General features: G+C 35.8%; 2 protein-coding genes across 3 annotated transcripts; both read left to right on the top strand.

Annotated features, from left to right (window-relative positions):
- Positions 1–3: 3 nt before the first annotated feature.
- On the top strand, positions 4–6,587 carry LOAG_17059 (TDP1 protein; the record flags this gene model as incomplete). The annotated part of the gene is made up of 11 exons (XM_020449720.1): positions 4–129; positions 465–586; positions 1,247–1,529; positions 1,766–1,952; positions 2,305–2,493; positions 2,591–2,850; positions 3,020–3,216; positions 4,786–4,948; positions 5,183–5,437; positions 5,923–6,048; positions 6,477–6,587. 11 exons carry the CDS (start codon positions 4–6, stop codon positions 6,585–6,587), a joined length of 2,019 nt encoding a protein of 672 aa, XP_020306712.1.
- Positions 6,588–8,057: 1,470 nt separating this feature from the next.
- LOAG_02317 lies at positions 8,058–18,010 on the top strand. 2 transcript variants are annotated; one of them, XM_020445970.1, is made up of 15 exons: positions 8,058–8,130; positions 8,800–8,959; positions 13,786–13,946; positions 14,080–14,199; positions 14,484–14,615; positions 14,688–14,841; positions 14,924–15,057; positions 15,401–15,567; positions 15,649–15,760; positions 16,070–16,164; positions 16,524–16,650; positions 16,750–17,066; positions 17,248–17,368; positions 17,471–17,605; positions 17,749–18,010. In XM_020445970.1, the coding sequence occupies exons 2-15, from the start codon at positions 8,800–8,802 to the stop codon at positions 17,809–17,811; spliced, it is 1,998 nt and encodes a 665-aa protein (XP_020303630.1). In that variant the 5' UTR covers positions 8,058–8,130; the 3' UTR covers positions 17,812–18,010. The 2 variants fall into 2 exon arrangements, with proteins under 2 accessions (XP_020303630.1, XP_020306713.1); XM_020445971.1 differs by lacking the exons at positions 8,058–8,130; positions 8,800–8,959 and having other exon boundaries at positions 13,174–13,946.
- Positions 18,011–19,525: the final 1,515 nt, after the last annotated feature.

The raw sequence follows: 19,525 nt of genomic DNA on the forward strand, positions 1-19,525 counted from the left end.
GAGATGAAGCGGGGGATGACTAAGGCGTTGGCGTGTGTGGCTCAAGAATGTGATGATCTTGAATCAAAAGGATCAGAAGGGAAACGTATGAAACAAAATTGTTTGATGGATAAACTGTACTTCAACAAGGTTAGTTTCAACTTCTTACGTGATTATATTGCCGCTGTTTAGTATTTAACTTCCTATCTTTCTTCTTAACTTCTATCTTTTTTAACTTGTACGGGAAAGAATTTTCCTGGAAAAGACATGTTAATCGCAGCTGGAGATTGGAGCAAGAAGGGGGAGGAGGTGTGAGGTACGGGAAGGAGGTATGAGGTACGGGGAGGAGGTGTGAGGTACGGGGAGGAGGTATGAGGTACGGGGAAGAAGTACTGGGGAGGCGTTGAAGCGCTTTATACGGTAAACCGGTGAATATTTTCTCTGTTTCGTCCATAGTTGGCGTTGTTGTCATCATTCATTTGCAGGTTGTAGGTCTAGCGGAACAGTATAATGTCAATGCTTTTTCGTTCGCGGAATTGCTGGAGCTTATTTCGCCCGTGGCATCAATCCATTTCAATTTCATGATTGATCTTCGTTGGTTACTTACGTAAGTACTTCGATATTTGGAACGCTTTGGATATGTATCGTCTTTCGTTCTCGTTTAGAGTCTCAAATGGGTATTTTGTAATATGAAAATTATCTTTTCCCTTGTGTGAGTGTTGGGTTTCCTTGTCTTAATTTACATGCTTGAAATCTTTGGATATTAAACATAAATTACGAAATAAAGGTGTATGTGGTGATTATTACTGCTGGTATGCCGATTTATATAAATTAAAAAGCAGCTACTTATATATTTCTGGTTTTGTTAGCGTCTATTTATACTAATACTCGAATATTACTAGTAAATTTACTAGACATTACGCACTAAAGAGCCTTATTTGTTATCATATATGGTAATCTTTCATCCCGTACTTTTTAACATTCTCTTATAATCTTTCGTCCCGTATTCTTTAACATTCTCCTACTTTAGTGAATGACGTTTGAATCCCATCAATTCCATTCAAGAAGGAATTTAAACTTTGTTTCTTATTTATTGCCTTTTAATTCCTTCTCAGGACGATGAAAACCTCCTATGACACTGTTGCGATGTTGACTATACAGATTGTGATTCCTTATGAGGGAATGGGAAAGCACTGGGCATTCTGTGCTTTGCATTAGCTTTAAAATTTGTTAACCTGTATTTATATTTTCTAAATGTCATTTACAGGCAGTATCCAGGTCGATTACGACAAGGACCAATTACATTAATTGTGGGCGAAAGAATGGGGACTGACTTTACCTTAACTAAAACTGCAGTAAAGCAGTGTGGAGTAAATAACGTTAATGTTGGACGAGCACGCCTAATGATACCGTTCGGGACACATCATTCCAAAATTTCCATTTTTGAAAGTAATACTGGAAGAGTGCATATTATCATCGCAACTGCTAACTTATTGGAAAGCGATTGGAACTTCAAAACACAAGCATTCTTTCATTGTAGTGGAAATGAAGTTAGTAGAATGCATGCTTGATATTATGTTTTACGCAGTGGTAATCGTCTCCTACCTTCCTGTCTGAGAATGAGTAGGAAGGAATGATTTAATGGCCGGCCTGTAATTTTCAAAAGACGTACATATGATTATATATGGTGTAGGATTTTGCAACCATCTAAAAACATGATGTTATGAATGAGAGGTTTACAATGGGAAATATTAAGAAAATGCTTTCATATTGCGAATGTTTTCAGCTGGCTGCCGGTGATTGTCCCGACCGAAATGGGTCAGATTTCCAAACTGATTTAGTAAAATACTTGGACGAATATAAAACAAGTCAAGATTGGGGTCTTATCGAACACTGGCGAGATCGCGTTTCTAACATTGACTTGTCCCAAGTGAAGGCACGAGTTGTTTACTCTGTGCCAGGAACTCATAAAGGTTATCTTGTTCATTTCATTTCATTTTTTGCATTGTATTTTGTATATGTCCACACATCATTAAATGTTTGTTTCGATTTATAAAAATCGACTTGGGAAAAATGTGAAACGGTAGATCGAGATGGCATACAGATTTCGACAGCTTATAGAATATTGTCAAAAATTATGTCTGTGCAATTCTTTGTGGTTCAAACAGTTGAAAGGAGGCAGTTGTTGTTACTTGTAACTTAGGAAGACGTAGTGACAGTTAACATCCTCTGGTATTCGACTTCCGGACTGTTCATCATATCCAATCCTTCTAGTGATTTTGATAGTTTTGGTTTTATTTCGAAGTTACAAAGGCTTAATTTCAGGCGTTCAATTAACGAAATATGGTCACCCGAGATTGCGCGTAATACTGAAGGAATTATTTGGGGATGTAAAGAATATGGATGGTTTTACTTATCATGCTCAGTGCAGCTCACTTGGTAGTCTTGGAGCAGCACCGCAATATTGGCTTACGGGACAGTTTTTAAACAGTCTCTCTGGTGGTGCGGAGACAGGTTTATCCAAGATTAATTACATTTTGACAGTAGGGAGCTCCTTAAGTTTTAGAAATGAAGTTCTTTTTTTTTTTAATCAAGTTTGCTGGTTTTGAAGATGGCGAACACTTGCGAATTATCTATCCTTGTGTGGAAGACGTTCGAAATTCTAATGAAGGATACGCAGCAGGTGGCTCATTTCCTTACAGTAATAGTGTAGCAGTAAAGCAGCCATATTTGCTTAATTTCATGCACAAGTGGAGCAGTGATCATCTGGGGCGTTCTCGTGCTATGCCACATATCAAGACATATGCAGCTTTTGCTAAGGACTCTCTAAAACCGTCTTGGTTGCTTATCACAAGTGCCAACCTTTCCAAGGTGCAGTTCACTCCGTTTACTCGCTTATTTCTACCTCAAAAAAAAAGCATTTGTGACTAGTATTAACATTTAGCCGAAAGCAACCATGTGAAAGATACATTAAGTTATCATTACGATTATCACTGTCAGTCTTTTGTGTTAGTTATTGTACTGTGTGTAGTTTTTCCAGGCAGCTTGGGGTGATTACCAGTCAAAAAAACCACAATTAACTATTCGGTCGTATGAATTTGGCTTGTTGTTCAGTGATCCTGAATCCTTGGATATGTTGCCATATGACTTGCCTTTGACAAAGTATGATGACAACGACCGTGTGTGGATAGTAGATAAGACATACAGGAAGCCAGATATATTTCGAAAAACCTGGCCGTAAGTTATTTCTGCCAACATTATTTCTTCACAGCGCTACTGAACCGCCATATTTCGCATGCAGGACTAGCTCACCAGTATCATATTTGGATTTTTAAGTGTTTTTGGTTGTACTTTGTAACTTTTGCTTCTGTTTGCCGTTGTAGACCAGAAATTTTCCTCTTAAATCACAGGTAGAACTTAGAGAGTGGAATTAGCTTATTAAACATTAAGTGTAACAATAGTTAGAAAGGAATGTGTAAGTATCATCATATCAGTGCCACATTGACTTAATCATAAATATACATATATATACACATATATATATATATATATATATATATACATATAAATATATATAAAATCTTATTTGCATTTTTGAAAATCTTATCAATGGACAGGAAAGTTCGTCTTTTGTCAATTGGATTTACTTCTAAAAAGGAATAGACATTGTCCTTTTCCTTTTAATGAAGAGAATGGGTTTAGATATGAGTTCTCAGTCTGAATCGTCCAAGTTCAGGACTTATCGAGGTATAGGCTGTGGTCAAGCAGCGTTAATACCCGATGGAAGGATATATATTTCAAAAATCTTTAGTCAATTATCCGTCAGTCTCCACAAAGCCCGAATTTCAAACTACTGAAAACTAATAAGTAGGACGATTAGCATTGCAAATCTTTTCTCGAACTCAGTACATTACCGTTGCTGATGTAAAGTTTGACCGTTTTTGGGAAAGCGGGTTGCATTGAGTTACTGAACAGTTTCGGTGGTCTTGATTATTGATGAATAAAATGGAGTAAAATATGAAATCAGTGTCTATTATTATAATGATTGAAATATTCAGTGCACAAAGATATGTAAACTATTCTGATATCTCTTGTTATGTTTCAGTGTATATCTGTAAATAAATTTAATATATTTTATTTCTTATGAATAAATTATTTCTGTTTGCTTATTCAATCCTTATCAATGTGGATATCAACATATTATCTCTCAAGATATGAAGAAAGTTTAATTAGTGGTTTAGATAAAGTAGAGATGTAGCATTTGAAAATTCATTTTTACATGAAGAATTGAAGTTGTAGGAAATGAAACGATGTGGTATTACTTGAACTGTAGCTTGTAATTTATTGCAGAACTGTATTTTCTAGATATGAACTGGAAATCAGCATTATGTGAGGTTCAAGTCTTGTCTGTTTGTAACTTGTAATGATTGATGTGTCACATGTTTGATTTTCGGGATGTTGATTGTTTTAATGGTTATCTTAACTATTGTGATTATTGTGCCAGACCGTTATTTCATTTTTCCCATGCTTGCTTTTCATTTTAATGTACATATTTGATTAAGTAGATCAGATTTTTAACTTCTACAATGAATTGATAGCAAAGATCAGTTGTTCTAATATTTAAGCGCGCTTGGTACGAAATTAGATAGTACTGACTGTCCCTTATTGCTATATGCAGTGTTACGTTTTTTCCAGAATATTTCTGGAAAAATACTGTTTATAGTTGCATCAGGAAATTCGAGTGTATGATTGAATTAGCGACCACGTATTGGTCTTTCTTGAAAAAAATCGTTTCAAATCTTGCAGTATGGCGAAATCGGGGAAGTGTGTCCTGTCGTTTGGTGATACTGTACTTTATGAGGCTGATTTGAAAGCGCTGGAAAATGGACGGTGGCTTAGTGATCCCGTTATTTCGTTCGCATTCGAATATCTCCACACGAGAATTTTGGATGAGACTAAGAGAGACAAAGTTTGTTTGCACATGTGTCATTCTTATTCAAAAAAAAGTATCTAACTGCAAGTTGCTAAAATTGGGACCTGATGAAAGATATTTTCCGCACTCAACACCATTCGAATTGAACTGATAGTCGGTCGTAATTGTACAGGGTAACGAGCGTGATCTGTGCCAACATAATGGGACGATGTATTGTTGAGAGAGTTGAGATCATAATAGAAAAAAGAGGAAAGCAATCATTAGTTTCAGATTAGCTTTATAAATGCAGCGGTATGTCAGCTGATTAAGCTAAGCACACCAGATGAAGTGACAGAGCTCCTCGATGAGCTTACACTTAAAGAAAAGGAGCATGTTATTTTCGTTGTGAACGATCATGATGATCCATCAAGAAGCGGTGGAAGTCATTGGTCATTGCTTATATGTCGCCGCGATCTTCAGCCTCATTTTCTGATCATTGATAGCGCACAGGGAACCATTTCAGCGAATCAGAAAGCGACAGATAAGGTATGTATCTTTTGAAACTGTAAAAGATTTCTGAAAACACGAAATTATGTATCAAGACGGTCCCAACCGACGGGATCAATGAGACGATGTTCGAGAGATCATATCATATGCGGACAGTGAAGGATTAACAGCATTGTATTTGCGTAACATATTGCTCCACTGATGGACAGTTTCATTTTGGTATAGTTCTAATGAAAGCACTGAATGTCCTCCATTCAGAAAAGGATTGAAATTGCAGAATCAGTTAAAAGGTAGAGACAGCGTATTACATCTTGCTTGGAAAGCCTTGTTGGAGTCAATACTAGAAATTGTTATTAAGTACAAAAGTAGTTTTTGTTTTTTGTTTTTTTTCTCATATGTAAAAGGAACACGTTGATTAGGATCCTTACAAGCCTCAACTTGAAACATTTTTGTCTTTGAATTGTGATCTGAATACATTGTGTTAATGTTTAGATGTTCCTTTGATTCTTTTTTTTATTTTTCAGCTGATTCAAATATTAGCAAAGTATTTCGGGCTTCCGGTGGATACACGCATCGAACGAGCCACAAAGCAATACAATAGCATGGACTGCGGGATGTTTGTTATTGAATACACCCGACACTATATCGAGGTTTGTTGAGAATTCATAAGATTTTAGATTTTGCCGGTCAGACAATCAAATCTTGTTCTGTTTTATTTTCGGTATTACTAAGTTCTGAAAACTTTACGTGCGATACGTCATTATTTGTTTAAGAAATAGTTGAATCACTGCATTGTAGAAGTAGCTAAATATTATCAAATGTACTGCGAAATAATAGTGGTAGTAAAGAGGGTTTTGTCAAACTGCACCTCAGGGTATGAATGCATAAAAATTTTTGTATGGCACGTGTATTATAACATCAGCTTATCCTAAAGTGAAACTAAAGATTGAATTAAATTTAATTAATTTAAATATCTAAATATATTGCTGAGCGTATTCTGCCCTCTCTACTGGAGGATTGTTCATGCCACTTCAGTATGTTTGGGAATTAATCTCGTTATAGTTGTCCCAATTTGTAGAGTTTGAAACGAGATGAATTCAATGTTGATTTCACACAGCTGAACGCAGACGACGTTAAAAAGCAGCGAAAAGTGTGGGGTTCATTGATTCGTTCGCTCGCCGAAGAATAGGAGGGAAATATGTGCTATATTTATCCATGACTCTCTATGCTGACCGGTACCTTGCTTTTTGCTGGTAGTAACTAAACGCGGTGATTTTCCAGCTTTTTTTTGATGCTCATCTCACTGTGCCTGTTATTCTTCATATTTCTTTCTTTTTGTTGTTTATGCGATTTGTTTGCTCATTTTTTGTCGCCCCAGTAAAATAAAATTATGCAGTGTCTGAATTAAGATTGCTGCTTATTTTAGCCCATGCTCTGTCATATGCAGTGCAGTCCAAACACTGTCCAAGAACGTCTTTCTGTTCGAGAATGCCGACATTTCTTTCCTTAAAATATTGCTCACAATTTCTTTGCAATATCTCCAAATTTTTTCCCGCATTACGCACTACGCAGTTCATTTAGCACTGATATCATCTGTTTTTCTTTATATTTTCTGTGCGAATTGATGTTTATTTATGGCACAATAACTGTTCTTGTCATCTCAGTCCATTGCGCTACATTAATAATAGATGTATGGACTTAGATGATCAACATGTGTTCTGTTGTTTTTTGAAAGAAAGGACTACAGTGTCAATGAAGTTTATAACTTAATAGAAGTTATGGATTTCTTCTCTACAGTAGGCTCCGTTTTTTTATCACTTATTTTGTCATTGCATTTTTTTTTCCTCTTTTTTGTAAGTATTTTGTGAATTTTTTCTGAGGTAATGATGAATATCGGGTTTGCTATCAACTTTTTATAGTGATTTGTTTCACTTCAGTGTTTAATTATCCCTGCTTGTGTTATGATGCAAGCGTTACTCCTGGGAAAGTTTAAAACTGGAAAGGCGATGCAGAGGGAAGTAGAACGAAAGATCTACAAGGAATTATTAGATACAAGAAGCAACTAGCAAGTGATTTATGTATTGTTTAATATTATGTGTTGTTTATTCAGCAGTATGATCTCCGTTTGTTTGTTGGGCTTATAAATAAAGCATTATACTTTTTTTTGTGATATAAAGACATCCTCGTTATGCTTTTATGGAAGATAATGTATTTTTTAACTCGTTGATATCTGCATCAGAGGATTGTCTGGGTTGATATCAATTAGCAGTCTCTTTATTTCTCTGGAATAGATAAGCTTAGTATTAAGACGGATTACCGTTTATTCAGTGGTGTCGCGAGTAATTTTTGCTTCCTTGATGAGTGTTTTATATAAAATTCTTGGAAATGGTATGTGATGCTGGTTGTTGAAGCATTCTGTTTAATCAAGTTGTTGATGTGTCGATGACTGTTCAGTTGTGATAGGTTAACCTACAACATTGTTTTCTCGGCTTTTTTTAGGGTCTAAAAAGTATTTCTTGCCGGCTTTTAGTTACTTTTCCTGTGTCGATGTACGATTTATTTCCAGGTTGAGTTTACATCGTAATAACATCTTTCAACAGATGGTGCTGTGTTGATTGGAAACTATTTATATAGCTGGTTACAGCGTTATTTTATTGTGGCAGAACTGAAAAGTAGTGGTATTGAAGTGGTGATTAACGATTCATTAGAAATAAAACAAGCAAATATGAAAGGTGGGTATTTTTTTACAGGTTTAGTAGATTTTTCTTACAAATTTCAGCAAACAGTGATTTCATTCAGCGGTGGTCACGTTTTCTCAAAGTCCAATCGAGTATCTACTAATGGATCGGAACTGGGAGCTGATCGGATCTAATTATATACTCTGCATTGCTTCGATTCCTTAATTTTTGTCATGAAACGTCCCGACTCTATCGTGAAATATTAAAACTTATCACGTTAAACTATTTCGAGAGTTTTTATGCGCTTAAATATAAAATTTTTTATTGTGCCGCTGTGCATGTCATTCCGTTGAAGTTCTTCCACATTTTTTTTTCTCTTCCACAGCACTCCCAAAAAATTTTTAGTTATTCGAGTTTTCCTTAAAGTCTGCTTTAATTTAGCGACAATGTAACTGGACAATCAGTAATGCTATTGTTATATGTTATTGTTGTTTTATTAATGTTATCACTGTCTCATAGTTTTAGTTGTTCAATCTCATTCTAGATTTTAAGCAAAAACATGTCAAATTTCATTTCAAATTCCTAGCATGTATTGTGTACTTTAGGGCAGTGTGAAAATTCTTAATCTGTTACGATGCGTAAACTGTTTAGCTTCGTTTGAATCAGGTGTATGAACTCAAAATGTGGTATTGGAAGATCATTTAAACTCTTAATATTTTGAAGATGTGGTACTCAAGAATGCATATACGCTGTCTCACTTCGTGGTATACGATGCGAGGTGGAGTTAATGTAAAAATTCTGGAAGAAGTCAAAAAATCTCGAAGAATCAAAAGCCATTTTTTAATCGTTTCCACTTCCAGGATGTATTCGGAGCAACCATTAAGTAAGTTTTAATTTTAAACTGAGTTTGGTTGCTTATAGTTCCCCACCCGATTATTGTTTTTTCTCACATCTTTTAAGTATAAACTCATATAAATGGTTCATATTGACATATGCTCAAGTTAAACGTCGTTAGCAACCTCCGAACACGATCGTTTTTTCTTCTGATATTTTTAAAATATCAACTGTTATACAGTTCAGATTATAACAATTTCCGATTGCCTGTGGCTTCCGAAAATAACTCCGGTGAGTAGATTAAATTCTAATTTGACAGCTGACAGAAAATTAAATCTCTTGGATGTATCCAAATCCCATTTCGCTATTATCGGAGGATGCGCTACACCAAATTATCGAATATTCCTGGTAATCATAACATACATTTCCCTAGTATAGAAACAAAAAAAAAAGGACTTGTAGATTTCATCATATCCAGCGTGTAGTTTCTTTTTGATAATGATGGTGCAATACTAATGGTTTCGTTCTGTTACCATTAACCATTTGTTACTAATGTTTATGCTGTAAGATAGACTAAATTCGTTTCATTGATGTTAATCATTTCTTTGCAATTTACGATAAGAAACAAAATCAAGTCATGGGTATATACTTTTTCCCCAGTTTTCACAGAAAATAATATCTGTCATTCCCACACTTTTCTTTCTGTTTCGGCTCCTCTTGAACACCAATACGCAAACATTTTAAACAAATAAAACAATGACGTACGCATCGTAAATTTGGATTCGCCTTTTTCTCAATAATTGGTTTCTAACAAAAAGTTATTTCAAGAGTTATTATCGCTTTTTAAATGTTAATGAAAGTTTCTTATCAATGAATACGTCATTCCATTTCATGTCTATCATTCCAAGAGATCATTTTTTCCGTTACACTCTTTCACTTACCAATTTTCCGGAACCCTTTCTACTTACCAGTTTTCCGGAATTTTGGAAATAAGAAATATCTGCATGGTGCCATATATCAGGTTAACTTCTTTATTGAATTATTTTCCCTTTAAATGCTATTTAATCTGTGGCAAGTGAATTGTTTTTTGTTTTTCCATTGCTGGAAGTGAGCAAATAACTAGAATATTGGACATACCTCTTCTATGATTGTGTACTTTTCTAGAAGTGGTCGGTGGGGAGTAAGAAGGAGGAATGAAGGTGTAAAGTTAAAGGGCAATTGACATTTCTAATTCTAAAAGTAACATTGATTGTTGCGAATGAGCAACAATTAATTTTCTTTTTTCCTATCGTTAAGAAAAACTTTCAGGTTCGGGGCAGTTTTTTTTTCTTTTTTTTCCAGATTATATTTTAGTTGGTACTGTTCAGATAATTAGACATGTCCCGCCCACCCTCTATACATTTATTATTTCTAGATTATGAGCGAATAATGTCCAACGTACCCGCGCTTCTTGAGAAGTTGATAACTTCCCTAGGTGGTATAAGGGGTCAAAATGAAAACTGTAGGACCCATAATCGTGAAGTTAATTTTGGCACATATTAAATCAAGTTTTCAGAAATTGATCTGTGATGTTGACTGTTGGGTGATACATATGATGGGTAATACACTGATTCGTCGTAAAAATGCTGGCGTATTGCATTAGCTGACTTCATTTTTGCTTGTAAATTAATGAGTCGGAAGAGTTGCTTAGGGTGGTAATTACCGCCAAAGAACGATTCAAAACAGAATTGTTCTTTCACGAATTATAATTAATTATTGTTAGGAATGGAAAATAGGTCCACCTGCAGAATTCCTTTCATCAGAGGAAGAAAATATCAAAGTTTCACCAGATCATAATACACCATGGTATCTCTGTTCTCTGTAACTGAGAACCCCCTTTCAGTCATCAGTTTAGTGAGGGCTAACTTGACAAATTTGAATTTTCTTAATTGTTTTCAATACTGTATGTACTTAGTAGAGGAATGATAAAAACTGCGAATTTCCTCCACATTGGAAAAACCATCGTTCGCTAAACAGTGCTGCAAATTGTTTTGCTAATATAACATATAAATTAGAGTGTAACTGATCGGATGATCAGTTAATACAAACTATACTGATGAATTTCACGTTTAATTAGGTTTGTGTTTGTAAAAAAGAAACTTTAAAAATCTAATTCGGATTTATTTAGACGCCATACTTAGTGAAAAAGGTTATTGAGTGTTGTTTTTTTAACTTTCTGAAACATTTTGCTTAAACATTTGATTTGACAAAGTTATGCAAGTTACATGACGTCGTGCAACGTGTCTTCACATGGCGTACAAATACCATTAAAAAATGTTCTTGTTAATAGTGCTATAATATATTAAGCTGGTTTCAATCGAAACAAGCTGGCGGCTTTTATACGTTGCTGCAGATGCATAACATGTCCCCAGAATGTTGATCACAACGATGTCTCATATCAACCGAATTCAGGAGTACACATTTCCGGTATTTACAAATCAACACCAGGTTATCAGTTTAAAAACAAATTATTCCTATATATAGGATCAGGTTATTGGAATTGCTTGTAAGTAGTTCGTATACAATTAAAGTAATCTGTATGACTTCTCTGAAGTGTTATTGTATGAAAGAGTGAACTTTTTGAGAGAAAACTCGCACGAAAGATGGAAGAAATATTCAGAAGTAATTTTGGAAAGGACAACCATATATAAATGTATATGTTAAGACGTTCCAGTAGTCTGTACACTGTTCTGATTTTTTGATTGTGGAAGGAGAAAGAGAGACGTACTATTTCTGAAATTCTTGTTAAAAAGTTAGGAAGTGTAGAAAAAGCTTCTCGTTGAAAAAGTTGGGAAAAAAGTGTATAATAGCTCAGCAATCGTTGACTTCTCATTCGTTGTACAGGCATGCATGCGAATGGAAGGGTTTTTTTCTTTTTTTACGAGTATTTTATTATTAGAAATTTTTGAGGGACTGCAGTGAATTCTTTCGACTCAAATAAAAAAATGACTCAAAAAATCTAAATAATACTAGTCATTCCTTACAAGAACCCGGATTGTGTGAAGTAGAAAAAATCGATATTTCTCGGTGTAACACTGTTAGTGAGGAAGCTACCAGTTTTTTATGTGGAATTAAAATAGAATGTTTAAAAAGGAAGTGGAAAGTTAGCGTGATAGTGATTGGGTTTGATTTGATCCATTTTGTACACCACACGCAGGACATGCGTAACTAACACACGTCAACTCTATGCTCCGAAGTGAAGCAAGCACTACTCAGTTGTGACACAATTTCACCTCGCGTTATTTCTGGACGAGCAGTTCGTTTGGGGAATCTGTCAAGGTATTATGCTGCAGTAGACAATTATAGCACTATGGTTCAAGGGAATTTTCGCAACGAATACAAAAAACGCATATGATTGATGAATCAGAGTGATGGACGTGACTCCGAATTTCATTGTTTGTTCGTCCTGAGCACTGATCGCTAGAACAGCGGTGATGAAATGGAGGCACGTCATAGTTATTAACTCCTTGTATCTGTAGTTCGCTAAATGAATTTCAATGTTACTGGGATTTTATTGCAAAAAGTTATTATCTTTTGTATGACATATTTCAATAAACCAACTGGTGAAGCACTCTGGAATGGCATTCGAACGGTGAAGGAAGTTCAGTGTTTTCTTCCGCTCATATTCGTAGGGCATTCCTAAAATTCATTGAAATTCATGCACAAGGAATATCGCTGCATTTGTGGTATTGCGGATATGATTTCCGTATTATTCTTTACTCCTTCCGGTTCTTCATCTCTTAATGTGGAAAGAAATGATGACTCATCGGGTACAATATCATCCTGGAGGGACTTGGCTAAACTTTCATAAACGGAATTACTTCCTTTAAATCATGTTGCCAGTTGGTCTTCTTCGATAACTTTTAACAGGTAGCCGAAATACGACTGCTCTATCGACCCACTGTTTTGTTTTCTTTTGTGGAAGATGCTGATAATTAGCAGGGCTAACTTGTGGTAGAAAATTAAATACTTCGAAAGTATAACTTGATATGGAGGGGTTGATTTATATGGAAACCTATAGGCTCGTGATATTATAGTTCAATACATTTATGCACAAGTTTCTTGTTTCTTAAATTGATGGACTTACTACACAGTGATTCAACTATAAAGAGTCTCAACTTCCATCTTGTTGTGCGTATTTTGCGTGTTTCGAATTTTCAACTTGTCATTTTGCACTGGTTAAGACAGTGCGATATTTCCATCAGTAACTGTTAACGTTAAATCACTTCCAGCTGGAGTTGAGTGCGGACTGAAGAGGTACACAGCTGTGTGTATCCAGACATAAACGGGACATGCTGTCTGTTGGTTTACTGTTTTTGGGCATCTTCCGTAATGCCCAGGCATATCTTCTGCGTCCAAATGCCACAGGTCATTTTGGCCATGTCTTAAGACTTGTTGTATTTTCGAAATTATATGATGGATGGTTGCATATGCTTTGATTTGAATTATACAATTTGCCAAAGCTGATGAATAACCGTCAGGAGACCACCTTGCACTTTGTGTTTTCTGTTTCAGGATTCTCTGGCACGTTGTCGTTGAGCTCAGGAATCTCGTTTTAGAGAAGCTTGTAGATGTCTTTTAAGGACATTTACCAAAATTGTAAATTTTGGGGAGTTTTTTTATATGTAAGGAAGAGGTTATAGGTACATAATTCGAGTTCCAAAAACTCCATAAATTCCTCTTCCTACTTGAAAATAACCAGTTTCTCACAATTTTTTTGTGATTTAAGGTAATCTCATATCAAGGAATTGGTATTACAGAAAAGTAAGATCCCAAAACTTCCCTCTTTTTGGAGCTTAAAATACTTTACAACATCTTTTTTGTGTAACATTTCAGATAAAAGAAGCCGACGTGAAAATAGATCGGCAAGGGAACTATCGATGCCTCCAACTTCTAATCTTGTTATCAGTGGGGCAGCAGCTAGTGCTGTTTTCAAATCAGCCTGTGAAGAGCGGGTTCTGCTAGCTTATACTGATTATAACTCGGACATCACAAAGGTGAGAGGTGAGCTCAGCTAGCTGAGATAGAAGTGAAAATTTATCCACTCTGAAGTGCGCACCTAAAGGGGAGTGTTTCCATTCGAGGAGTTATTTTGCGCTTTACGCTCGATTTCTCGGCGATCTATTTCAGGTTGTAAATTTATTTTCAAAGTATGGTGAAACGGTGAATACAGTACGTGTGAGTAACGATGCTGTTAAGAGCGTACTAGAAATAGTTGGATGGCCATCAATGCCGCTTATTTTTGTTAAGGTGTGTTTGTATACATTACGCTAGGATTGTTTGCAGTTTACTGGGATTGCTTATTTATTGTTTGTTGTCTTTGCTAGTTTGCAACTACATGTCGAAACGACTGTAAAAAGGACCTTGAAAAAAAGGTATAGCCGTTGAACCTTTTCCAATTCACTATTTAGTTTTCTTAGTTTATCAGGGTTCAGTAAATCACAGTTTAAAATTGAAAAGGTGGCTACATGTATAGGGATTGTTAGTAAAAGGCACTTATATTTACGGTCGGTTCATTCTTTTTCGCGTTTTAGGGAAACTGTTGTGGTAGCTTTAAAGAACTTTATCAACTGGAGGAAAATGGTTCGTTGAATGAATGGTTGAAGGAACATCAGTATGATCTTGCTGTTGTTGGAGGCGGTTCTGGTGGTCTAGCAGCTGCAAAGGTTAGGTCTAATTGTTGCCTAAAAATATTGCAAATTTTGTATTTAGGCATTCTTGTTCACTTCCCATTCTAGGAGGCTGTTCGTCTAGGTAAAAAAGTGGTTTGTTTGGATTTCGTCAAGCCATCAACAATGGGAACAACTTGGGGTTTGGGTGGAACTTGTGTTAATGTGGGCTGTATACCGAAGAAACTGATGCACCAAGCTGCACTTTTGGGCGAATATATCGGTGAGTTCTTTGTATACTGTCGTTTCCTATACTTCAGCTTTTTTATTTGATCGTCAGTTCTTCAGTGACTAAATAGTTGCAGAAGATGCTAAGAAGTTTGGTTGGGAAATACCTGAAGGTGCAATAAAACTGAACTGGCATCAACTAAAAAACGCTATACAAAATCATATTACTTCGTTGAATTGGGCATACCGAGTTCAATTGAGAGAAAGATCAGTCCGTTATTTTTCCTTTTTATTATAAAAATTTCCTTTTTAATATAAAGAAATATAACTAATACAAATTTTTTTTCAGTATAAGTTTTTCTTTTAAATATATGCTCCGCAGTATTATAAATAATGCAACTGTTGTGCGATGCAATTTGAAGTAAAAAGCTTGGCTTCTTGCTTTATTATGGTTTACTTTTCGAAGTAGAGTAAGAATTCTCCCCGGAAGTAGCAGGCGTTATAGCAGTCAGTAAAGTTGCTTAGCACCATATATTTAAATGGGACCTATGATCAAGGATTATGGTATGTCCTGCAAAGAAAAACGTAGTTATATAGATTAGATTTTATTTCAGGTGACTTATATGAACTCGTACGCTACTTTTACTGGTTCACATGAACTAAGTGTCAAAAACAAAAAAGGGAAAGTTGAAAAAGTCACTGCTGACAGGTTTTTGATCGCTGTCGGATTAAGACCACGCTTTCCTGATGTTCCAGGAGTACTGGAATGCTGCATTAGCAGGTATATCCATATACTGTGTATATGTGACTCAACTTGAATTCATTTGGCTTAACTTATTCGGAATTTATATTTTCATTGCAGTGACGATTTGTTTTCACTCCCCTATAATCCGGGCAAAACCCTTTGCGTTGGTGCATCATATGTTTCGCTGGAGTGTGCTGGATTTTTGAGAGGTATTGGTAATGACGTAACGGTTAGTTTTATTAAAGGATTAGCTTTTGCAATATATTTTGCTTTAACTTAAAATATTATTTCCGAGATTTCTCTTTTAAAGAGTTTCTTTTTATTTTGCCACTTCCTTTTCTGCTTCGATACACAATTACTGCTGAGAAATTTAACTCTGTAAACTCTTCATAAGAAATCCTGTATCCAGATGTGAGCGCCATGATTTTTTGTTTGCAAGTTGACTTCTGCTATGAAGTCTCTATTCTCAGGACTGTTATTCACTGATGTTTTCTTCTGGTTCAGGCTTTATTGTTTCTCATACTGGAAGGGATTTCAGGTTATGGTTAGGTCAATTTTATTGCGTGGTTTGGATCAGGATATGGCAGAGCGCATTAAGAAACATATGATAGAGCATGGCGTCAAATTTGTTCCGTTTGTTTTTTTGCTACATTACAATGAAGTAATGCGGGGAATTTTTTATACACCATTTTCTAGATTTTCACTAGCTCTTGCACTGGAGATTGTAATACACTGACGACTGTCTTCGATCAAAAAACTTTTACTGTAATGTCGTGTTTCATATTTCAGTGCTCTGTGCTGAACGTTTCAGAGTTCGTGCAAAATTTTTTTGTGCACGCAGTAAAGAGCAAAATGTTTGCTAGAGGAGTTAGTTGTGCGGAAAATGGAACTCAAAGAAATTCAGTGGTTATTGTAATGTGTGTCTCTTCCTTTTTAAGGTATATACCAGGGGTATATAAGGTATATAACTATTAAATATTAAAATATTTAAGGTATATACCTATTAAATACGAAAAACTCAAGGAGCCAACCAACAATGAACCAGGATTGATTAGAGTTCATACTGTTCAGGAACGTGAAGATGGAACGAAAGAGGAAGTTGCGGAAGAATTTAATACAGTATGTTTCCTATTTGTTTCTGTCGTTGAGTGATTTCCTTTCTACAGTCCGGTATATTTTTTATGGTATGCGAACAGAGTGTGATTGTTCTTTCAACAGGTCTTGATGGCAATAGGACGTGATGCTATGACAGGTGATCTTGGTTTGGATCTGGTCGGTGTAGACTGTACAGAGTTTGGTAAAATAATTGGAAGAAGAGAGCAGAGTGTTAGTTGTCCTTATGTGTATGCCATTGGTGATGTGCTACATGGCTCTCCGGAACTTACACCTGTTGCAATACAAGCAGGTAAAGTTCTAATGCGACGCCTCTTTACTGGAAATTCTGAGCTAACCGAATATGGCAAAGTACCAACAACAGTATTTACACCGTTGGAATATGGTTCATGTGGATTATCTGAGGATGCTGCTATCCAAAAGTGATTTTTTTGCGGTTCAACTTTATATATGAATAGGTCGGGCACAAAAGTAATTTTGGTTTAGAGTTCTGAATTTCAGATCACTATAACTAGATTTTAATTTGCTTGTGTTGGTTGCGGAAACGTTTCCATTGGTTTCATTCAAACCTCTTATAAGCTCTGTGCATTTCGAATTTTTTAGGTATGGAAAAGAAAATATCAATGTGTATCACAACATGTTCATTCCTCTTGAGTACGCGGTGACGGAACGAAAGGAAAAAACGCACTGTTACTGCAAACTGATCTGTCTGAAGAAGGAACAAGTAATTACTCTTTGTTGTAGTTCGAGTTCAAGGTGCGTGGAAAGTACAGTTCCTCGATTTTATATGTTTTTACTGGCATGGTTTCACTTTGTTAAATTCCAGGACTTGGTTCTTGGTTTTCATATCCTCGCACCAAACGCGGGTGAAATAACACAAGGCTTTGCAATCGCTTTGAAATTTGATGCGAAAAAAGCCGATTTTGATCGATTGATCGGTATTCATCCAACTGTTGCTGAAGTATGTTTCATGAATCACTTGATCTAGCCTTGTTTATTCGTAGACTATAGTATTCACCTTAATTTCCTTAAGATGACTTTTAGAATCATTACGAATATCGTGTTTAGGGAATTTTAAAGAATTTACCGATATTTACATTTCAGAACTTCACGACACTAACGTTGCTTAAAGAGGATGGGCAAGCACTGAAGGCTACAGGATGCTGAGGTTAAAGTGCGACTGTTATTTATGCGCAAATAACAGTCAACAGCTTTATAATTGAAACAGCTGCGCGTGGACTGCGCGATTCATCACACATCCAGTGTGGTTATGTGACGAATTTGGGCTAAACTCCGCTACGAGCGCCCATTTTCCGATGGTTTCAGTTTGAGAGCTTTTTTTTTCTACTATCGGTTCCCTATTTCCTATTTTTTTTTTTTTTGACTGTTTACTTTGGATTGAATAATAGTAATATATATTTAAATATACTGAATTTCGAATGCTTGTTACGAACGATGTTGATGTTGAATGCTATATATCCATAGGTGTATATAAAGGTCTTACCTTCACAAAAACAAGACATAACACTTAACGTGAAACATTCACCCAGGCAACTTGCCTGTCTTAGCTCCATATATCTAGATAACCTAGCCTGAGTTGATATCATCTGTTGCAAATTATGAAAATGGTAAACGCATCTGGAGAGGTTCTTCTGCAGAAGTCACCATTTGGAATTGTATCGTATGGTTGGAGTCAAACATTTTTCTTATTCCGTTTATTTGCTAATACATTCTTGGAAATGGAAATACTGCGAAACAATCTAGGTGTGTGAGGTACTGAACTCGCATGTCAAGCGTGGCAAAAAGGACAGTTTCTTAGTCTTGATTTAAGTGAATGCATTAAAGTGAGTTTATGTTGTGAAATACGAAGAGAAATTGTTGGGTGTTGTGAACATCTCAGCTGCTTTGTTAATGATGAACAGTCCTCTGCTCTGAATTAAGTCACGGTATGATGCCCTGAAGGCTTGTTTCATTCTTTGCATTATTTGCACCAATTTATTATATAAATTAGCTATCGTTTTCAAAACGTTAATGCTCGGCTTTTTTTTCTAACATTAAGGGCATAACTGGATCAATATCGATTACTATCAGTTTTTGAAGGGGTGTGGTGTCATAGATGTTTCCTTTATTTTACCTGATGTGGATAAGAAAGTTTTAGGTCAAAAAGCTATTCTTGAAAGAGTGGGACCCTATAAATCGAAATGGTCTAAGGCCCTTGTAGACCTCTTCGGACTTTTCAGGATTTGAAAGGCCGAGGATTTTTCTGGACAAAATGCATCGACAAACAAGTTATGGAAGTATATACCCATACCGGGTGCTTAAACTATTTTAGTTCTTATGCTCAAGAATCTTGAGGACCTGAATTTCCTGATGCTCGTGGGTTCTGAGAAGTTACCGAAACGATCTCTGTAATCCTGATAATAAATTTGATTGTAATATGTTTCATCTTAATCTGGTTGCGAAATGTGCACAAATATCCGGTGCCCACAGTTACGTATTATTATCCACACCTGACAGCAACACGACCATTGAACTGTGTTTGAATTAGATACTGCATAAGTTTAATTATTATTGATTCGTTGCCTCTGAGATTTCTATACAATGAATTGCACAAAGATTTTTGAATTGGACAAATTAAGTTGACAAATGGCATGTTGGCGATACAAGTCGCGAGAAAAAAATACTGTGACATCCGATATGGAGTGTGCTATCACCACCTGGAATAACTTGTTACCTACTTCCCATCCCTGAGCTGTTCATAGGAGGTAGAGTGCCGAGGATCTGATCACTAGATAGCAGATTAGAAGAAAAACCCCTTATGTTAAACTATGTAGAGCATTAGCAGTTTTCAGTGTATAGGATAAACAAATATCAGCAACTC

The sequence above is a fragment of the Loa loa genome, assembly GCF_000183805.2.
Source record: "Loa loa unplaced genomic scaffold supercont3.37, whole genome shotgun sequence".
NCBI lineage: Eukaryota > Metazoa > Nematoda > Chromadorea > Rhabditida > Onchocercidae > Loa > Loa loa.